Here is a 22359-nt window from a genome sequence, read left to right on the forward strand (position 1 = left end):
GTGGTACTGCAATTACTGCCCCCCCAAATACATTTAACAGTCTCTTTTAATATGATAGTTCTATTGGAAAATAGCCTCAGAAATCAAAAACACATGAGATTTATTTATGGGAGTACTTTATTTATATTTGTACTTGAATATACAAAACTCTGTTTTGTTGTGTTTAGTGTGGTTGTCGTAAATATGGGTGTTCTAAATGCAACTGTAATTAAGAAAGCGTCACTTCTAGAGCTTTTCTAGTGTTGATGAACTGCTTTACAGTTTTTACCCATTCACACACTTGGAGTTAAGTGCCTGCCTCAAGGACACATACAGACTAGCAGAGTCAACAACCTTCCAATTGAAAGACAACGCACTGTATCACATTCTGAACCCCTCACTAGTTTTACTTCTAAAACTTAAATACATTTTATATCAGAAAATTTGTTTTGATACGTAAAAAAAAACTAATAAAAAAGAAATGACTTTCTACCAAAGTCATTTCCTCGTAAGATAATAAGATAAAATATCACTTTTAGGTACTTTATAAAAAGACGGAATAAAAGTCAAATGAATAATCATTGATCAAAGACAAATTACATCATATTACTTGTCAATGGAAAAGACCCGGATAACGACACAAAAGTATGTGATGATAAATGTAGACAATTTTGTTTATCCACAGTCAAAGAAAGAAATGATTCCTACTTCGTTTTAAAATCCCAAGTTTTCTTGTGCTTTTATTGTTGTAGTCATTACCTTCTACTCTGACATCACTTCCTGAATTCAAAGATGGCGGAACACCAACACTGAACTCCCCCTAGAGGAAGTGTGTCTCTGTTTTGGTGCTTTTCACTGAAGAAATGTGAACCTTCTGTGGTTAAAAACAACAAAAAACGATTCGCGGTGCAGCGAAACAAAGCAGGTCGGTGTGTGTGACACTGGTAAAAGGAAATGTGTTTATTTCATGTCTCGTTATTCGCATTCATACGATACAACACGTAGCGACACATAAAACTGTTTTCATTGTGTAACCGTGTTTTATAACAGCAGGACTGCTCCTACACTGTGAGCGTAAACCGTATAAAACCAGGCTGTTTATACAAGTTAACACGTGTTTAACTACATGTTTGTATTATTGTACTAACACAAACCTATGGTGGTTATGTAAATCATCCTACATTTAATGAACAGTCCAGAGTCATTAGCTAGAGGAGAAAAGGTTTGGTAGCATAGATTACTGAATGAAATCTGGGTGTAGAGAATGACAATTACTTGAATGCGATAATTAGCTGCATTATTATTATTGTTATTATTATTATCACGTCAACTGTGTCCTGTGTGGATAACCCTAACCTGTAAGCATTTAAGATAAAATGCAATTTTTTAGCCTGTTGCACGTTACTCATTAGTGTTGTTCTCGTCCAATAAATGAAACTGTTTGGAGAAAAGGTGATTCTAGAAATGCTTTGCTATCTACCTAATTATGTCCACTCTGTAATGGATGGTTTGTCCTAAGTGGTTGTATTAGTGCAATCAAACTAATCAAGTGTGATATCATTAAAAAGTGCTCCTTATGTTACTTACCTTAAGTGCAACTTATGTTATGTCCAAGTTATATCACTCAAGCTTTAATGCCGGTCTAGATGTGTTAATCACCAATATATAGGTACAATATCAAGATATATGTTGGATATTTATTACACTTACATATACAGTTGTCATAGGTGACATTGTCTACCAAGTTCTTCTAAGGTGTGATTATTTTCTGATCAACTATGTGTTCACTCACTCTCTTGGCAGAATCCAGTCATGAGTAGCAAAAGAAAGAAGGCCCCTCCTGTGAGGGTCGATGAAGAGGCCAAGAAGAGGCTCAACTGGAACATGCTGGATGATCGCAAAAATGAAATGGTCCAGGAAAATGATGACCAGACACCTACCTGCTCCTTTTTGTCCAGTGAACTAACTCCCAGTAGTTCGTCAAACTCAGCCACTGAGGCTGCCTACACGCGGTCTGTCCAGTTCACAGAGGAACTCCCTTGTACGTCATCAGACGGCACTGTCGCCTCGGCCTCTCTGGCACTGACTGTTGTGCCAACTTCAAAGCTAAGTCATGTCTGGAAGGCTCTCATCGGGGAGTTCGGTATTCGGCCGGCATGGCTCCCACCAGACTGTGAACAGAAAGCATTTGCACTCCACAGAATGGGGGACCAGCTCTGCCTCAGTTACAGCAGCTGTGATGACGACTCGGCACTGCAGTGGACACCTGATGAGGACACTTGCACAGCGGAGTGCAGCCTAACTCGCATCCCACTAGAGGACTTCGACTGGCTGCAAAAGAGGAGGGTGATACAGCTCTGCCACCAGAAAAAAGAGGACTCAATAAAGGTATGAATGCAACAAGTGCTGTTAAAGGTCCCGTATGTAACATGTCTGGAATATTGACATAACTAACATATTGAATATACTACCCATAAGTATTGTTTTTGTAGCTTTAAAAGCTTTTCATTAGTATTTAAAGCTCTGATATTGTTTATACAGCAGCTTAAATTGACAAACCAGCCAGAGCGTGTGTTGTGGAACAGAAGCTTATTAAGAAAATGAAGCAGAGCAACATACCTCTTGGTAAGCAAAGGCTTCCATAGTTCCTTGTGCTTGTGAAAAGGAAGCGGTGAGAGCGAGGGTGTCTTCCGTTTGTTGCAATCTGCAGTCTCACCATTAGATGTCATAATTCTAACACACTAGACCTTAAATTCTAATACATGGAGTTCTCTTAGTTATTTGTGCAAATCATCACAAGTGTGTTTTTTTTTTGCTTCATCACACAAAGAAAAATTTCGCTGTCAAGATAGATTATTCAAATGAAAGCCAAGTTCAACCCTTTGTAATTCTGTATTAATTAAGGTCCACTGAGATCCTGGATAAGAGTTGTTTTTGCTGCTGTTTTTGCTGCTGCAAGTTGTTGACAGTGAGGAAGAACTATGACACCGACCTGGAGAGGCAGAATATTGTGGAGATCTACAAATACACAGCCATAGACTTAAGCTGAACTTTAGCCAAACAGCTGACATGTCTTGTTAACATTGTTACATTTGACATTTTTTCATCTTTTATTATTTGTCTATATTTGGCAGGTTGGGATATACTTGCTGGAAACTGGGCTCGGGAAGCCTGAGTTCCTTAGTGAGGGAAATGCTCGTCTGAAGAAAGCAAATCAAGTCATGCAGAAGTTAATGGAGTATTTCTATGATTTCATCATCCCTGGTAAGCGTCTGGTCCTGATGTCTATGATGTTTAATGCAAAGCAAGCCAAGTTCAACCCTTTGTAACTCTGTATTAATCACGAGTAAGAGTTAATTTTGCTGCTGTATTTGTTATGTAGAAGTTGTTGAAAATGAGGAAGAGGAGTGTGACACCGACTTGGAGAGGCAGAATATTGAGGAGCTCTACGATTACGTCAGACATTTACACCAGACGGAGAGCCAGGAGATTACCTATGACGTCCAGCACAAGGCTCTTATTCCTGTGCTCAGACCTTATCAATTTCAAGCTGTCAACTGGATGCTAAAGAGAGAAAAATACAAAAACACTTCACATAAAGGTATTTTACAAACATATTATTCCTTATCCTTAAATGGCAGTTTTATTCGGTAATAATTACATTTTCGTAATTAGTCTTTTAAGATTGTTATTTAATTGCAGAACAATCACTGCATTTCCTCTGGAGGGAGATGGTCAGTTTGTGTGGGAAGAAGTTGTTCTACAATCCATTTACTGGCTGGTAAGAAATTTGATTTTTAAAAGTTGATTCCTGTACTTTTTTACTACCAAACAAATCCTTTTTTCCTTAACATAATTACCTGTTCTTTCTGCAGTTTAATACGAGAATTTCCACTGGCTGGCATCGAGTGGCCTGGTGGTATCCTGGCTGATGAGATGGGACTCGGAAAGACAGTGGAAGTCCTGGCTCTCATCTTGTCTCACACCCGGCAAGATCTGGAGCAGGAGACACTTACCTTGCCAGAGGTAAGTGTCTTGTCTTTCTCTTGTGTTGTTAATATTTTCTTCTTTTTATCATTATATTAAAATACTCTGTTTATGGTTGTGTATCTTGCAGGGAAAATCTGTCAACTACTTTGTTCCTCCCCCTCCATTGGAAAGAAAGAAAGTCATCCGCTGCAAGCCTGAAGTTCAGCCTAAAATTAAAATATCTTACCCAGGTATATCATTTGTAATCCTCTAAAACATCACAACCTTTGCGATTTGATTTACAGTTTCTAATAAATGTTGTGCATTTTTCACCAGCTGTGCGTGTCATGCTACTCACGGCAATAAAGGAGATGAGATCTGGAAAGGGAGCCTCAGTCAATGCTGTGTTCACTTACATCCGCGCCACTTACAGTTATGACCTGTTAAAGAACCGCAACCACATCAGGAAGACACTGGAGAAGCTGATAGACGAAGGCCTGGTTGACCGGGTTAAAGGACGTGGTCTAGCCGGGTCATTCAAGCTGGGAAAAAACTTCAAAGAAATCAAGAAGAAACTAGCAGGAGCATCCAAGTCTGTAAGAATAAACTGCTTCCATTGTGAATTTTTTATGCCACAAATATTGTTGTTGTCACGTTTAACCTCTCTTCGTTGCTTTCTTATTTTAGATTTCAAAAGCCACAGAGGGCACACCCAGAAAAATGTTTCAGAGACGAGCAAAAGAGAAAGCAGAAGCAGCTCTTCAAAACGCTCTCACAGAAGATGAGAGAGATCTGAGTCCTCTTACATCTGACTGTCCCGCACCAGAGGACAGAGAAACCAAAGAGGAGTGGGATGAAGGTCTGAATGAGACAACAGCTCAGTCAGATAACACGTTGGATGTGTCCACAGCATCCTTAGAGATGTCTCATGATAAAAGTGAGTCAGATACACATGAGGTGTCCAGAATGAATGATCTACTCGATACCCAGGAGGAGACAAAAACCCCCACCAGAGCGTCTCGGGTTCCCTTTAACACACCAGACTACCGGTTTGAGTGCATCTGTGGTGAACTGGGCATCGTTGACTACAAGGCCCGAGTCCAGTGTATGAACTGTCAGCTGTGGCAGCATGCAGAGTGTGTGAACTACAAAGAGGAAAGCCTTGAAACGACACCTTTCTATTGCCCTCACTGCCTGGTCGCTATGAAACCTGTCTCCACTGGTGCCACCCTCATCATCTCGCCAAGCTCCATCTGCCACCAGTGGGTGGAGGAGATCAACCGACACATTAGGTCCTCTTCCCTCCGTGTGCTGGTGAGAAAAATGGATATATGACTCTTCTCATATGTGTTTGATATCCACACGGCATTTTACCCCCTGATTCCACTGCTTTTTAACTTGTATTTCCAAAGAACATATACTGACAGAGCTATTCACCTAAATCAATGTGACTTCTTCATCTCAGGTTTATCAGGGTGTGAAGAAACATGGGTTCATCCAGCCACATATGCTCGCTGAGCATGACGTGGTCATCACCACGTACGACGTGCTGCGGTCGGAGCTCAACTACGTGGACATTCCCCACAGTAACAGCAAAGATGGACGCCGCTTCCGCAACCAAAAGCGATACATGGCTGTTCCCAGTCCTCTGGTGGCTGTGGAGTGGTGGCGCATCTGTCTGGACGAGGCTCAGATGGTTGAATGCCCAACTGCGAAGGTAAAATGGAAGAATAGATAATAGATAGTTAATTTAATAGTTAAGATAGTTTTAGTTGAAATTAGTTAAAACTTAATTTGTGCTTCCTGTCATTTTGCTGTCAGGCTGCAGAAATGGCTCTCCGTCTTGCATCTGTCAACCGCTGGTGTGTCAGCGGCACTCCAGTCCAAAGAGGCTTAGAAGGTAATACCAAAAACGTCTGTTATCAATGCTGTGATCAAAGTCCTTTGATCGGGTTTTTGGCATTTTATTTTAATCTGATGTACAACAAAGGCTACTTATCCTAGAATTTTGAAAAAATCATTCAAACCTTTTTTAGTTCCCTTGTGATTTGTCTTTTTTCTGTTCAGATCTGTATGGTCTTGTACTTTTCTTGGGAGTGGATCCATACTGGGTGAAGCACTGGTGGCACCAGCTGCTTTATCGCCCTTATCGACATGGAAACACAGAACCTCTGTACAATGTAATCGCTCAGTTACTCTGGCGATCTGCCAAAAAAGATGTCATCGATCAGGTTGGTTTAAAAATTGTTGAATTGTGTTCACTTCAGCACAGTTTCAGGGTTTGTGCTAATTTCACTTTTTCGTATTCCTATGTTTCCAGATCCAGATTCCTCCTCAGACAGAAGAGGTTCACTGGCTGCGCTTCTCCCCCGTTGAGGGTCACTTCTACCACCGTCAACATGAGGTCTGCTCCCAGGACGCCCTGGTCAAACTCAGGAAGATATCTGACTGGAGCCTGAAACTTGGCAGCCTGGACCGTCGCACCGTCAACACAATCCTCTGCCCACTGCTGCGTCTGCGTCAGGCCTGCTGCCATCCACAGGCTGTGAGGGGCGAGTTCCTGCCTCTGCAGAAAAGGTAGATGATCCTTGACATTATGTTTCAAGGCACTCGGTGGAGAAGCTGCGTCTTATTTTGGAGGCAGCTGCACCGGTTAATCAACAATTAGCTAAATGAACTGGGGTTTCACAGGATTAGTAACTGTAAAGGACCATAGCATCTCTTTTTCTCAATGACACAGTTTGTGATTGTCTCTATTAAAAGTTGACCCATTCCGTGTAATTTGTGTTTGAGGGTTTGTTAAGTGGGGTTTGTTTGTGTCCTCTCTGCAGCACCATGACAATGGAGGAGCTCCTGAAGTCTCTGCAGAAGAAATGTCGAGTGGAATGTGAAGAAGCACACAGACAATTGGTGTGCGCTCTCAACGGCCTGGCTGGAATTCACATCATCAGAGGTATATAAACCTCACCTCTGTTTTTGTGCTCCATCTGCTCCTGGTTTCCCATGGGAATCAGTTCAAACAAAACACAAGGCGTGATCTCAGATGTATTTCTCCCAACACTCTTTGTACCGAGATGTTTTGTGAAAGGAGGCCTCTGTGAGGCGATGTGTATAATGTGGCCGAGCGTGTCGGAGTGGTTTGTATGGCACGTCTCATTAATGCTACATGCGACAGACGTGTCGAGTGTCACTAATGATGGACGTTTCCCGTTGCCACCTTTTTAGATGACTTTGTAGAGGCAGTGGAGATGTATAGAGAAGTGCTTCGCTCATCAGAGGAGCACAAAGACAGACTGAAGACGGATTCATTACAGGTATGTGGCCTCATACTCTTCACGTCTTTTTTTCCACACGTCTCTCAAATACACTGGATAAATAAAATGAATAAATGCATCAGATTAGTTGAATGTGCATTTGTTTACGATGGATGTAAAGAGTTCAGCATTAGAATATATATCTAAAAATGACAGGTTGTTATATACTTTGTTGAATTGTGTAATCTCTTCAAATCCGTAGAAAAACAAAACAATTCTGAAACAAATGATCCCACGCTGCTTCCCAATGTCATCAAAGTAGTTCCTTTGTTATTGCTTTAATATCTGTGATTAAAATAGATATTCAATGATTTTATGTAATTTTTATGAATACAAAAACCTTAAGAATGACTTCAAAATGACTTTGTAACTATATATTTTTTTAATCATATCAGAGACTTCATGCTACACATAATTTGATGGAACTTCTGAGTGCAAAGCACCCCGGGATACCTCCTACACTGAGAGACGACAGACTGAGTGAGGAGGTAAATAAACCTGTGCCTGTCTCCTGCTCATGTTGGTCATTATTGTTGAGCTTGTTTCTGATGAGAATATTCGTCACACTTTCTTGTCTTCTGTTGCTCTCACCCACTTTGACTCCTCAGGCCGAGCAGCTGCGGCAGCACTACATGACCAAATATGACTCTGAGGTGGCAGACGCTCATCAGGCTCTGCAGCCAGTGTTACTGAACATCAAAGAGCTACGACGCAAAGTGAGAAACATCTTTTACTTCGCATTCGTATAGATTGTGATGTAAATTTTTTTTACCAAGATTTACCAAGTTAAAGTCAGATTAGTGTTTTTGAGTTATTGTTATGTCCAGGGGGAAACCAGGGGTAATGTGTGTGTGTCTTTCCAAAGAAAGCCAACATTTTTAGAAGTTTTATTAATTTTCAGAGAGGATCAATGCCTAAATAACAAACCAAAACTTATCTTTTCAAACCGAATCTTACCTGCAAAAAGAAAACCGAAAACAATTAATTGAAAATACTGCTACATTTTAATTTAACTTAAAGATGAACAATTTTCCCCAAACGTAATTATTATTTATCCTAAATAAACAAAAAACTCTCAAAAGCAAAGAATCTCTTTACTCCAACTTTTAAAATGAAACGTATCCAAGATTAACACCTTACGACTAAACTACTAAATGACTCGTCTTCATATCACAAATATCATATTATAAAAATTGATAATTACATTTTCTTTGTCAAGGTCAAGCTTAACGCCCCCTGGTGGCTGGACGTGATACAGCGGTCGATCCGCTGCTCCACTGATGACGAGCTGGTGTCTCGTGTCAAGAATGAGCTTACGTCCAGCTACAAACAACAAGCCAGCAAGCTCTCCATGGCTGACAAGTGCGGAATCCATTGAACAAAAATAAGGTGATTGCGATTAGTTATGCTGAGAAAAACACACACTAAAAGCAAGTGTGTGTGTCCGTGTAGGTTCCGTGATGCTTGCGGTTTGCAGTTCCTGCTCACCACGCAAATGCAAGATCTGGTGAATTCCCAAAAGACCGTGCAGGATGCAGTGAAGGATCTCGAAGGCCCAGTTTCACAGAAGGTGATCGATGAGGTCACTGTCTGTCACCTCAGACCCATGAGACTGCCACTCAACAAGTAAGACTTTTTATTTTCACTTTTATGGTATCAGCTCAGCTTATGAATGTTGAATGCGACTGTACACCTTTATTCATATTCCATAAACTGTTTTTAGAGTGTTTTGTAATCATACACTTTATCATCATCAATAGTCCTTTTGTCATTTAGTGTACTGTCTTGCTTCTATGTCTTACTGTGGTACTGTGCTGTCTGCCTGTCCTTTTAATCTGTCTGTCCATGTATTTATCAGTGTGTTTATCTATTTATCTAATGTGTCTGTCAATTCATAACTAATACTATCAATGACTACTCGTTTTTTTTTTATAATTCTTTTAGCTGCGTCTTTTGCAAAGCAGATGAACTGTTTGTAGATTACGAGTCCAAGCTGTTTTCTCACACGTAAGTAGCTTTCTATACCCCTTGGTTTTATTAATCTACTTGCATAAAAATATGACAACAACAACTGTCTAACAGGGTGAAGGGTCAGACGGCCATCTTTGAGGAAATGATTGAAGACGAGGAAGGGTTGGTCGACGACCGTCTCCCCACAACCAGTCGAGGTCTCTGGGCTGCCAGTGAGACCGAGCGCACGCTGAAGGCCATTTTGTCTTTTGCCAAAGCTAAACGTGTGGATCCAGAACTGGTGGAGGAGGGCAACACTTTCATGGAGCTGTTTGAGAACTGGAAGAAGGAGTACAAGGTTTGTACAAGTACAAACGCCTACAATAAAAAGTTTAAGTGAGCACAAAATGCTCATAAAAGTGACATAAGATTCTTCCACTGCAGCTTTTAATAGTTGTTTAATGGCTCTCACATTAAACTACATTGTACATTTGAGACTAATAATGGCTCTTTAATTCAGACATGTTTACAAATGTGAAATGGATTTAAACCTTTAAATTGCATTTATAGTGTTTATTGTAGTAAATTATAATTATATTTAATATTTTAGTCACTGTTTCATTTAAAACTCGCTATACAATATAACTACATTATTTTAAACATCAAGGCTTCTGGGAAATATGATAGATATACGTATATTCAGTGAAACACAATCTTCATTATTTATCACCTCAGTTTTTCTTATATCTTATTTTAATTCTATCATTTTATGTAACATTTTCTATTTACTTGGTATTTTATTGTTTTTGCCCCCGGTATATTTGTACAAAATCAAAGCACCCCTAAATCCTTAAGTTTATGGTTCATTGTTAAACTCTACTGGGTGTGAGTTTGTATTCCTAAACATGTTATGTGCTGACAAAATACATTTGTAAAGCTAGAACCAGTGTCATGGTCACGTGGTGGGCAAGATGACGATGATCGTTACCCTCGCACATGTTCAAATATTAGTGACACCGATCCTCTGTCTCTCGATCCTCAGGTATTGCACGAGTACTGGATGGTGCTGCGGAATAACGTGTCGGCCATCGACGAGTTGGGAATGGCCACAGAGAGGCTACGTGTGCGTCTACCCGATGAGCCGAAGCCCAAACTCCTACACATTATTGAGCCTCATGAGGTAAATTTTAACAAAAATGATAGCCCTCTATTGAAATTTGAAAAAAACATCAATATTTAGACCCTCAATTTACAAAAATAAATGTTTCTTTGATTTCCACTTATATGGACATCCTGAGGGTGTGTGTTTATAGGTCACATATTCAGGCTTTAAAAAAGGTTGAGTCAAAGTTGTGATTCATTTTATGTCACACTTTTAGTAGTGATATAAAGTAGCAATAATTGTGCAGAAAACACAAATAGAGCGTTTTTCTTATGTTTTTGTTCATAAAAACGAGCCAAGTGAACTTTAAACTGGGACCTATTTCCACGTTTCACAAATTCAATCCAATTTTCTTGTAGACTCTGTATATATTGCATGTTTAAGCATAGTAATGTAAATAAAAGTTATCTTTTACCTTTGCAACGTCTGACTTAATAGGAACATACACAGTCATTTAATTAACCAATTTAAAATTTAGGACTAAAATGAACATGTAATCAATGTGTAAAAATCAAAACCTATTGAGGACATGCCTGGGGAACAGGCATGAATGTTTCCAAAGACGTTATATTCTGTGTTAACTCTTTATTTTATTGCATTCCTGAACCCAGTCCTCAACTGTTGTGTTTCCAGGTGGAGCAGAACAGAGTCAAGCTTCTGAATGACCACGCCGTGGCCAAGTCTCAGCTTCAAAAGAAGCTTGGCCAGCTTCTGTATCTCACAAATCTGGAGAGGGTAATTTACAGTTAAACAGTGACCACAAGAGCAGATTACCAAAACTCCTCAGTGACTCATGCAGAGACATAATAAAAAATTCTTGTCTTGCAGTCCCAGGACAAATCGACTGGAGGTCTCAATCCTGAGCCATGTCCCATCTGTGCGCGACCTCTGGGGCAGGAAGTGAGTATTATATAGCTGAAAGAAAAAGTCAGTGAACCTGCTTATAGCTTATAGAATAAATTTACCCTGCAGTGAGTGGAGAAGGACAGAAAACCTCACCATGTGTACAAATGTTTAATCAGCACTTATCAGGGTCTGTGATTATGTCTAGATTGAAGCCATTCCTTCTCCTCCAGGAAGGAGTTTCATACTAGTTTCAGTTTATGATTGATTAGGATTTGGATTAATACTTTGTCGGTGTTCTGAACTAGACCAGAAACGAATATTGTGATGCGAAGGCCTCAGACCCCCAAACAGAGTTGTACTGAAAGACTGTGAAGTTCTTTTCCTTTCTGGCACTCATCAGAGTTATTGAGCTGCATTGGAAGGAACCTTTTTGAAGCTAACTGTATGTTAAAAGACAGATATGCATCACATGGGGTGGAGTGGCTCAGTGGTTAAGACCGGTACCCTATGTGCGAAAAACATCATGGTCGCAATGGTCGCAAGTTCGATTCCACCCCTCGCTGATTGTACTCAATTCCATTGTAAGTCGCTTTGGATAAAAGCGTCTGCTAAATGACATGTAATGTAATGTAATGTAACATAAAGTGCCGAAGTTCAAAAATCTAGTCTCCAGGGGGCAATAGATGTTCCACACTGGAACTAACTAATCAGCTGTAACTAATGAAGTCATTTGGTACTCTTCTGTTCTCTTCTCTAGTGGGCAGTGCTGACGTGTGGCCACTGCTTCTGTAACGAGTGCATTTCCATCATCGTGGAGCAGTACAGCATCGGCTCGAGGCGACGCGCCATCAAGTGTGCCATCTGCAGGCAGACCACGTCGCACGCCGAGATCTCCTACGTGTTCACCACACAGTCATCCAGTCAGGACCAGGACATCCCAGTCAAGGTCAGTGGAGCCAAATATCATCATGTCATGTGATACAGGCCCAGTGCAGGATATTCATCATGTCTGACAGTTATTATTCATCTCACTTCATGGTGAAAAACTATTTTGTTGCCTACCTGTATGATTTTAAATATTATATATGACTGTATCAGTCGTTGTGGGGGTGGGGGGTTTACATTACTGACTGCTGACCAGCTGTGTAACCTAACTTTCCTCCACCTGCTTTTTGCCAGGGAAGCCATTCTACAAAAGTGGAGGCAGTTGTGAGAACACTTAAGAAGATTCAAGTGACCGACCCCGGGGCCAAGTGTCTCGTTTTCTCCACGGTAACTGTAAACTATCCCTGCCTCTGTAAGAGATAGTGATTTACTGTGATGATATCCATTTTGGATCTGACCCAGTTTGTTTCTAACTCTCTCTCCTCCCCAGTGGCAGAGCGTCCTGGACATTATTGCCAAGGCGTTGTTTGACAACAATATGGAGTTTTCACAAATCAATGGGATTCACAAATTTCAGGTTTGAATCGTTTCATTTCATAACTCACACGCTGCTACTTCGACGCCAGAGGTGCTCCACAAATATGTTGAGTGTCCACTTTTTCCACCACTACACCGAAAATATTATTCCCAACACTTTATTTGTAGGTTAGAACTATTTAACAACATGCAAACTCATAATTTTAATCCCATATTGGTGGAAATTTGGTGGACAGATTACTTTCACATTTTCCCCGACAGCATGTCTTCTAATTTATTCTTTCAAACCCTTATCCTTTATTCCAAAATCCAATCTTTAATTGTTACCAAGTTTCCAGACTGATAAATATTATTTTATTTCTATTACTTTTGTTATAAACGCCTTAAACACAAGAATCGGCATAATCTGGTACATTTTGCTGTGGTAGCTCTTTTTAATTTCTAACGATCATCGATCTCTCCAGGAGAATCTGTGTTCCTTTAAATACGAAGACAAGATCAACATTCTTCTCCTCCCTCTCCACACGGGCTCCAACGGCCTGAACATCATTGAAGCCACGCACGTGTTGCTGGTTGAGCCCATCCTCAACCCGGCTCACGAGCTCCAGGCCATCGGCAGAGTGCACCGGATCGGCCAAACCAAGTAAGACGTAACCGATGGGATATTTTGCAGGTTTTTTGCACATCTGCGGATGTTGAAATCTTTAAGCCACTGACTTTAGATGTCACATCTTCAATTCTTGATAGATTCTTATCCAGGCTAATTGGTGGAACAATTTGGAATAAAGCTTTAGGTCGTTTTCACACCTAATCGTCCGCTAGACATTCACATATTCCCCTCCTCGTCTGAGGCGGCGCTGCATCAAGAATTACCGAAGGAGAAGATGAGACAACAATGAACAAGTAATCTCGCTCGCACTTCTGTTTATGGAGCAGCGTCAAATCCTTTTATTTTATGTGAACATATGACACATGCACGCTGCAACAATTTCTCCTGGCTATCGCTCTACATGCGCACATGGTTTGGTTGTGTTTACCCACAATGCCCTGTGTTGTAATCCGCCTCCTACATTTGGTTCACTTGAATCCCGGACTTTCCAAGCAAACAAGCTAGGATTCGATTTAGAAGGAGCTGGTGTGAATGCGCCCTTATAGTAGGTTCTACCCATAGTGCACCTAATCCACTAGGAGGGTTAATATGAAAGTGTTAATATGATAATTCATGATTTCATATGTTGATTGTGAGACGATATGTTAGCCAGGTGCAGTGAGTCCCCTGAGCACGTAAACCCCTGCAAAGCAACAACCAGCAGCTTAAAGGTTTGGGTATAGACAGGAGTGTCATCAATTATCCTAAACCTAAATAATCTTAAAAACCTAAAATTTAGTTCCACCTTCTCCTTCACAACTGCATACTGTAACTTTAATTGAGTCAAAGTTCATACAACATCATGGCTGTTCTCTGAATATATCCAAACACTGGTGATAATCTCTGTTCTCCTTTTGCACCAGGCCAACATTTGTTCACAGATTCCTCATTAAATCCACAATTGAAGAGAGAATGCAGACAATGCTGAAGACTGCAGAGAAAAGGTACGAGTTCACAATGTGTTCAATAAACCCCTTCATTCTGTGTGGGTGGGATTCTGACATTTACAGGTTGTTTTTTTGTTTTTCTATTCTAGTCACACCAGCACAACCATGAAGCACTCGGAGGCTGCAGTATTGACAGTCGCTGACCTCGCTGATCTGTTCACCGATGACAGTGAACACTGAGCTGCACCTGCTGAAGACGCAAAGGCAAAAACAGCTCACTCTCTTCTACTCAGTGGTGATAGAACTACTCTGATTTTGCACATTCCACTCATTTTCTAGGGGCATTGCTAAATTATTAAACACATTTCCAAAATGATATTTCAGCAAATGACTTGCAACAGACTACAACCTTGTTTTGTATTTGAATATAAGCTCCTGTTTGAAATCTCTTAGGCTCACTTGTCTTAATTGTAACTTGACTTCCTCAGCTGTGCAAGTGCATATCTGCCTCCTGTACTGTACAGAATTGCTCTTGGTGTTAATCTAATATAACAATGTGAATTTTTAACAAAGCGACAAAATACACATGGAGAAAATCCAGACTCTTCAGGAAATAAAACCACCGCCCTGTTCTGACTCTAGCTCTTGTTGTCCAGTGCTTTTATTGTGATTATGTCATAAAAATGGAGGCAGGCAGGCAGGCAGGAAGTCGTTGACCTTGGACTGTTTGTTGCACTTTTACTTCTTTACAGAAGTGAGAGATTTTAAGCAGGATCCTCTTGTTCCGATTGATCTTCTTTAAGCCATTTGTCTGTTAAAACAATCCCGTCTGACACTTGAGTCCTGTCCTATTTGCAAGACAAAAAAGGCAGAAGAAGCTTCAGAGAATCAGTGTCTTGGAAGCAAATCTTGTAAATCAAACTGATAAAACGTTGTTTTCTGCCTGTTTGCAGCAGGTACCTCATCCATTTTCGGCCACTTAACAAATTGTCTGGACATCGTAAAGCTGTTTCATTCAAAATTTGATCAAAAGAATCTTTTATGGTCTGTTCCACCACACATACACTCACAGGTCCTTGGCATCATCACTGAATTGTCCTCGATTCATAATGAGTTTCTTTCTTGTTTTTTGCCTATTCCCGCTCCAGTAAAGATTTTTAAAATGTTCAGACAAAGGATGTAGACAACAAAGAGTGCCAGCTCAGTGCTGTTTTCCCACTTCTGCATGGTTACCAGGCATCTTGTTGCCCTGCTATAGTAAGAAAAGTTGTAAGATGTTTACTAAGACGACATCGCTGTGGTAGGCGGTGACATGCGTGTTACCTTGGACTCCCCTCAGTTCTCCTATTCATGTGCGGAATCTCATTGTTGGTGGGAACATCATTCAAGCGGGTGTTTTAAGGCCAGATGGGAGGCTCCCACTTCATTACAGCCGTGTTTCGAGGGTCGGAGTTAGAAGATAGAGGTACTACGTCTTCGTGGTGACAGTGAGTCCACAGAAATAGTCACCCAGAAGATTCACAGAGGTTCGAGGAAAGAGGGGCCAAAAGGCAGTGGAGTTTCTGAGCTGAGAGAGAAAGCAGAGGGAGAGTCTGGAAAATGGCACCTGCCACTTTGTTTTTTTTCTGGTTACTCTTCACCTTGAGGATGGTCATGCCAGCAGAGCTTAAGGAGGAGGGTGAGCTCACACTTTTGTCAGCATCATAAACAGCCAGGAACAAGATGTCAGACTTTTTAAATTGTATTTAATCATTATAGAGAAACTGTTTTCATACTGAATATCTTATTGAAGACGTTTATCTCTGTGAAGATTGTCTGTCGTCCAGGTTATGAAATTTCCTAAATGCCATGTGAAGGAAGCAGGGCTCGATTTTGTGTTTTATTGAAAATTTGAGAGGTGAAAGTAAAGCTATTTTTTTTTTTATATTATTTAACCAGCAAAAAAAAAGTCCGGTTGAGATTAAGAACCTCTTTTTCTCGGGAGACAAAACAGGCAGCCGCACAAATAAAACACCATCAATTAATTAACATTTGAGGAATTAGATTTAATAACTATATTATAGCATATAGCTTATCTGCAAAATTAAATATATGTTTTTTATTTGTTTTTCAATCCTTATTAGAATTTATTTTCAATCCTTATTACCAATGTATAATGCATAAAACCAGTAATTTTTATTACATTATTATTCATTCATTATTGTCAGCTTCATTTTACTAATTTGTATAATATCAGCATCATATTTAAGTCGTTTTATTAAATGAGCTAAAAAATATATGTAAAAGAATAAAAGTAGACAAAAATACAAGAATACTGGGATATTAATAATTAATAATTAATAATTAATAATATTAATAATTATTTTTAAAAATCCTTATCTTTTCTTATTACCTGCACAGTATATTCTGTGTGATGTATAATTTGCTTTTAATGTTTGTTTTTTTCCATCAGAGCTCAATGAAACTGTTGTTTGCACCAACGACCACATGGAGGTTATTATTCCCAGCGCTTTTTTCCTCAACAAAGTGCCTCCAGTTCATGTAAGTGTTTGCCCTTAAAGTAGACGTTCCCTCCCGACTGATTTCATCTAATATCTGCTGTGTGATTTGTTTTTTTCCTATGTTTAGGTTTGGGATTTGCATTTAAATGATCCCGAGTGCCGCGGCGTTGAGGTCGGAGACGACTATGTTTTCAGCATAAAGACAAATCTTTCGGACTGTGGGACTATAATGGTACGACCTTCAGAGATTTAACAAATGTTTGATTTTAACCCTTAGAACACAGAGCATTTCGACTGCTTTTTTCCATTAATATGTTTAAGCGTACAGTATATAGAGAGGTTATAGGAATGTGCAACATAGAGCTTCAAGAAGGATTTAACAGTTTTACTTTAAGGAAAAAACTAATCAAATGTTGCACGAGAACGCAGACATTTAGAAGAAGTGCTAAACAAAGGAAGAATGAAATGGTTTTAACTACTATGAAGACAAACTACACTCGGTATCTCCATTATTGACAACATAAAATCCCCATCATAGTAAATTATCCATTTTACGATGGTCTCGTTGTCGTGGGAACTAGAGCAGCCCCTTCTGCTGTGACGTAAATGTGGACTGAGACTCTCTGTTCTGTGTTCACTCAGATGTGTAGTTTGGAATTAGCTCATAGCAAGTATAATAAGATGGACAGAGAAAGGCGCATATTCTGAGGCCAGACAGAAAGGGAGTGAAGAGAAAAGACACTGGGGGGAGTGGTGTGTGTCAAGAAAGAAGGGTGGTGTTGTTCCTTTTCCCTACAACAGCCCAGAACCTTATTCAATGCAGCACTGGGACGTTGAATGGCTCTGTGGTCCTAAATTATCAGAATTTACATGGGAATGATGATTATTTGTTGAGGCTCACTGAAAAGGAAGGCCATAAATCACTGGCCAACAAGCGCCTTGATTATTTCAATCCAGCCATATGCATGGATTTAGTATTTAAAGAGGTTTGAATCCCTCCTTCAGTTCGCCAAAGTGTCCTTGAATTTCTCGCCTGGAATGTGTGAAGGTTCTTCTCGTAAAGCGAGCAAAAGGTTAACTCACCCAGTCCTCTACCGCAGTACTTTTACAAGGTTATTGCATGGAGCCTTAGGGAAGTTTGTCTTTGTTGGATTAGATGGACGTTGCTAAAGCTGAAGAATGCCACAGTTGTGTCAATCTGGCTTTCACCTTGACCGTTGGACCTCTTAAACCCAAGCCGTCGGAGGAGGAATGATTGAACATTTTGGGTTTAAAGGTCAGACGTTTTCACTCATACCCGTACACGATGGTGCCGTTGCTCGCGTTTCAGCAGTACTTCTGTGTTTGTGAGTGATAAGTGCAAGCACCAGCAGGTTCTGTCATCAAGTAATCAGGACCTGTTCCGTCTGTACAAACCTGCTGCTGGTGCTCATGCTGGGGGGTCGTGTATTTACAAAGAGGCAGTAAAATAACTGACCACCACTCCTCCGCCTGCACTCAGCGGGTGCCCTGACGAACCTCGGACAGTCTTTTAAACTGGACTCTGTTTTATGATTTCATCAACATCACTTTACAGCAAAAGAATATGTGGCTTTAAGTCTCCTCACTGACTCCTGACGGAGTGTAAATTCTGTATCAAGTGCCAAAAACCTAAAAGCCTTAATTTAACGAGAAATAAAATTGAGAGTGATTACAACAAGGTAGGGTTACAACAGCAACAGCAGGGTTACAACAATTCAAACATACAGAATACAACATTAAAATATACAGAATACAATACAGAAGTCAATATACTGCGCAGTGAGACAAATCTGCAGTCAATTTATTTATAAACACCAGTACGATTTTGTAGATAAATGTACAATTTAACTAATTATCTTCTTTCATTTGCCTAATAGTCAACTGTAAATTGATTATGTTGCATTTCCCATTGTTTGTCTGCAATTTAAAGGACAGCGTCTGCTTCAAAAAAATTATTTTATTCCCACTAACATCATCTGTCTCTCCTCAGGCCTCAGACGACACACACATCATGTTCATAAACGCCATACACAACAACGACTCAGACGTCATAACGAGGAACTACATCAACATCACGTTTGTGTGCCGCTATCCCAACAACTATTTGGTCCAACAACCCAACGGCGACAACATGGTTAGAGTGGATGTCAGGTCAGTCTTGTTGTTTTGTTTTTTTTAACCCTAAATTACTCTGATTTGGTGTATTTGCTGTTAACGTGTGTTTGTTTTAATCGCCACAGAACAATAACTCTAAACACAGAAGACGGGAACTTCTCCGTGTCCATGTTGCTGTACAAGGACGAAGCCTTTGAGGACAGGTGGACGACTGTGCCGTCACTGACTCTGGACGATGACATCTTTGTGAAGGTTTTCATGGTAAATCAAAGTTGAATACAGAGTTTTAAAGGTCCAGTATGTAACATTTAGAATGGATTATTAGTTTTGGATGTACTGGTTTTCGTAGCCTTATGGCGTGTTTCCACCGCCTCACTGGTCACTCGTTTGTGTGTGTCGCGTGTAAAACAAAGTCACGGCAGTTTCATACAGCCGTGCAGTGATGACTCCACCCACATTGAGTAGTTACTATTTTTGTAGTGGAAAACCAACCTAAACCGTGCCTTGCTATGCCGATGCGAGGCGAGATGAGCTGGGACCATAGGTGGAAAAGGGGCTATCTTTCTACAACAGCCTGAATGGACAAACCAGTCAGAGAGCGTGTTTTGCATTTTGAAACACAAAGGTTGGTCTATGCAAATGAAGAACAACATTCTTTTTGATACACAAAACAAACTGTAGTTCAGCAAGGGGCAACTGATTGAAATCTGTCTCCTTTTTCCCCATTCAAGCCTTTGCATTTGTGATTGGCAAATGCAAAGAAATGCAAATGCAAAAAATCTACCATGTTGATTTTTTTTCAAACAAAAGACTTCACCTGTAACCAGGCTCATATGTGCCATACTTTATTGTCTGTTGTTCTTCTAATCAGAAAGAAAAACATTAATCATGTGCTATTGAAGAACTTATTTCTACGTTAATTTATCATGTACAGTCCTGAACCTTAATACCTGCATGTTTTATTAACTTGAATAGTGTGCCAGATATTTTGTGCTTTCAAAAGAAAAAGAGTAAAATGTTTAAGCTGAAGCCAGACAGAAGAAAACATGAAAGCATTTGAAATATTCCCACTATTGACAGCTATTTTTGGATTAGGTCGAGGACGTTCTTAAGGGACGTTAGGCAACATGTTGTCTGTTGTTGCGATATAGTTGTCAAGTCATGCAGGAAATCCAACACTGCACACACGCTCTTCATCTTCTCTCCCGTGTTGTTTTAACCTCTTGTTGACTTGTCGCTCGACCCCCTTCTGTCCCACAGATCCCGGCTCACCTGATGCTGCGTATCGAGAGGTGCTGGGCGACGCCAACCAGTGATCCATACAGTAATATACAGTACACCTTCATCAGAGACAGGTCTGCCCACGAAATGATTGTGAAAATTTCTCGAATGTTTCTAATTAACCGATTTAGTGAATCACCACAAATTTCCACAAGAAATATTAAATTATTTTTTTAAATATGGTATAAGTTGCCACCGTCTTTTTCTTTAGCTGTTATAAATTGATTACTTGCAATATTTTCATTAACATTAATTTAAATTTTTTAGTTGGTCTATTTGACAATATATAATTATCTGTGATTGAATTCCACCCTCTTCAGCTTTACTGTTTTTAAGCTGAAGAGGGTATACATACATATATTGCACTTTTTAAACATACTGCGCAGCATAGTTAAGACTGGCCTGTTAAATTGACGAGGATCCCTTCATTGAAACCTAAAGCAAAACCTAAAACTCATACTTATCTAATTGCAAAAGTCAACCATTAAGAAATAATAAAGAAATCAATGGTTGGGCTCTCACTCATGAATAATAATAACAATAATGAGGTTGAGTTCACACAGGAGACTGTGTTGAAACCTGCTTACACTTTACACCGTGCCTGTGTCATTTCACCACACTTGCATGTGTGTGCGCTGTTGAAATCTGAAATAAGAGAATTTGTTGCTTAGAGAGTTAGCCAGACAACAACTCACAGCCCCGGCGGTCATGTGACTCCTGTCTGAGAGGCTCCGACAGCTGTGCATGTCCTTGACAACCAGGCAGTATTTGGTACTGTTAGGGAGAGCAGAGCAGAGCACAGCAATGAAACTGCACAATGATTTCACAATGCAGGAAGAGAGAGAGGGGGTGAACGGGAAACACTCAGAAATAAATCCGTCTCTCACTGTGTTGAAACACGACTTCCTAATTTTGCAATTCATCACAGTGAAATCTTACATTGATATATGTTTATTTTTCCTCCTGTTTTATCATGCTGTATATATCATTTTAGATTTATATCTCCCTGACTTGTTTTCTGTGTCTCTCTCTAGCTGTCCGGTGTTGATAAACCAACAGACCCTGCGTGTCCTGACGAACGGCCTTGGCCCCGAGGCCATGTTCAGGATACAAATGTTTAAGTTTGTCGGCAGCTCTTACACCAACGTCTTCCTCCACTGCAACGTCCAGATCTGTCACAACACCCCTGGACTGTGTCAGCCTGTGAGTGAGCTCATGCTACACCTATTCCACACACTGGGAGTCAGAGGCCAGTTCAGACAAGTAGCCATGCTATAATATGTGTAGCTTACAGCCTTAATATAGTCCCACCAGGCTATAATTATTTTTTCTGCTACGTGAGCAACAAGTGACGTATTTTAAAATATGAACAGCTTGACCCTGAAGCATGAAGAATCTCTTTTGTTTGTGTATCGTTAAACAGAACTGCAACAATGAAGATGTATCAGTGAGGATGAGGAGAGATGTCCCTCTGTCCCATACAGTGTCTTATGGACCAATCAGACGACTACTGGACAACAATGAAAAGCCCAATATGAGTATGTTTTTTTGTTTACATTTTATAAAGTCTATGTGGTTTATTAGGTTTTTTTTTAGAGTTAGCTTTTAGCTGATAGAAAATAATCCCCTCAGAGTAAGGACTATGTAGTGTCAGGCTCCTATTGGATGATACCAGCTGTCAATCACACTGGTGTCCTCTCAAAACTCAGTAGCAACTTGATTTTTTTACCTCTCATTTAAAGAAGCCGCTTCAGTTCTCAAGGTTTGTTGTGTTTTTTCCAGGGAATTAAACAGTGAAGGAGAGGGTGTGAAAAGTATTTGGATGCTAATTATATGTGCGTCCTTTTTAATGTAGATGCGGGCGGAGTCCCTCCTGTGGCAACTTTTGTTCTTGGAGGGCTGCTGGCCGTCCTGCTGCTGATCACAGGAGTGTTTGGGAGGCTGTGGTTGCGCTCGAGACGCTTCTACCCGGCACGAGAAGCGCAACTCACTCTGTCCAACATTCACCACATCTCAGAGGTGGCCTCATGAACCGTGGGATCAGGGGCTTTCCTGAGCAGACACATGGACAAACAAACACAGACACATGTACAAATGTAAACACATAAGCATAGGTGTGATATATATGACAATATCAGTGCGCTCACATTTTCTTTCCTTTTATAGATTGAATTGTTTATGTTGTTTTCCTATTTCCTATTGTACCTTTACCCAGCGGTGAAAATAAAAGCTCCTTTACTTGATTTTTCCCATTTTATTCTAC

General features: G+C 40.2%; 2 protein-coding genes across 4 annotated transcripts; both read left to right on the plus strand.

Moving 5' to 3' along the window:
• Window positions 1-746: 746 nt before the first annotated feature.
• Window positions 747-14819, plus strand: shprh (SNF2 histone linker PHD RING helicase). Its single transcript, XM_044047477.1, has 30 exons — window positions 747-904; window positions 1783-2367; window positions 3114-3243; window positions 3362-3580; window positions 3682-3760; window positions 3855-4005; window positions 4097-4199; window positions 4285-4544; window positions 4636-5262; window positions 5414-5665; window positions 5770-5848; window positions 6016-6179; window positions 6269-6525; window positions 6780-6901; window positions 7174-7262; window positions 7658-7750; window positions 7871-7978; window positions 8482-8624; window positions 8715-8888; window positions 9207-9269; window positions 9345-9570; window positions 10255-10392; window positions 11008-11109; window positions 11203-11274; window positions 11978-12166; window positions 12400-12492; window positions 12596-12682; window positions 13107-13285; window positions 14155-14235; window positions 14328-14819. The coding sequence occupies exons 2-30, from the start codon at window positions 1792-1794 to the stop codon at window positions 14416-14418; spliced, it is 4947 nt and encodes a 1648-aa protein (XP_043903412.1). The 5' UTR covers window positions 747-904; window positions 1783-1791; the 3' UTR covers window positions 14419-14819.
• si:dkeyp-110a12.4 (alpha-tectorin) lies at window positions 14383-22339 on the plus strand. Of its 3 annotated transcripts, none has more exons than XM_044047480.1 (9): window positions 14383-14442; window positions 16631-16719; window positions 16807-16911; window positions 18691-18851; window positions 18941-19076; window positions 20076-20170; window positions 21131-21299; window positions 21520-21634; window positions 21952-22339. In XM_044047480.1, the coding sequence occupies exons 2-9, from the start codon at window positions 16666-16668 to the stop codon at window positions 22125-22127; spliced, it is 1011 nt and encodes a 336-aa protein (XP_043903415.1). In that variant the 5' UTR covers window positions 14383-14442; window positions 16631-16665; the 3' UTR covers window positions 22128-22339. The 3 variants fall into 3 exon arrangements, with proteins under 3 accessions (XP_043903415.1, XP_043903414.1, XP_043903413.1); XM_044047479.1 differs by having other exon boundaries at window positions 14409-14473; XM_044047478.1 differs by lacking the exon at window positions 14383-14442 and adding an exon at window positions 14882-15856.
• The last annotated feature ends 20 nt before the right edge of the window (window positions 22340-22359 follow it).

This window comes from Solea senegalensis, linkage group LG16 (assembly GCF_019176455.1).
Source record: "Solea senegalensis isolate Sse05_10M linkage group LG16, IFAPA_SoseM_1, whole genome shotgun sequence".
NCBI lineage: Eukaryota > Metazoa > Chordata > Actinopteri > Pleuronectiformes > Soleidae > Solea > Solea senegalensis.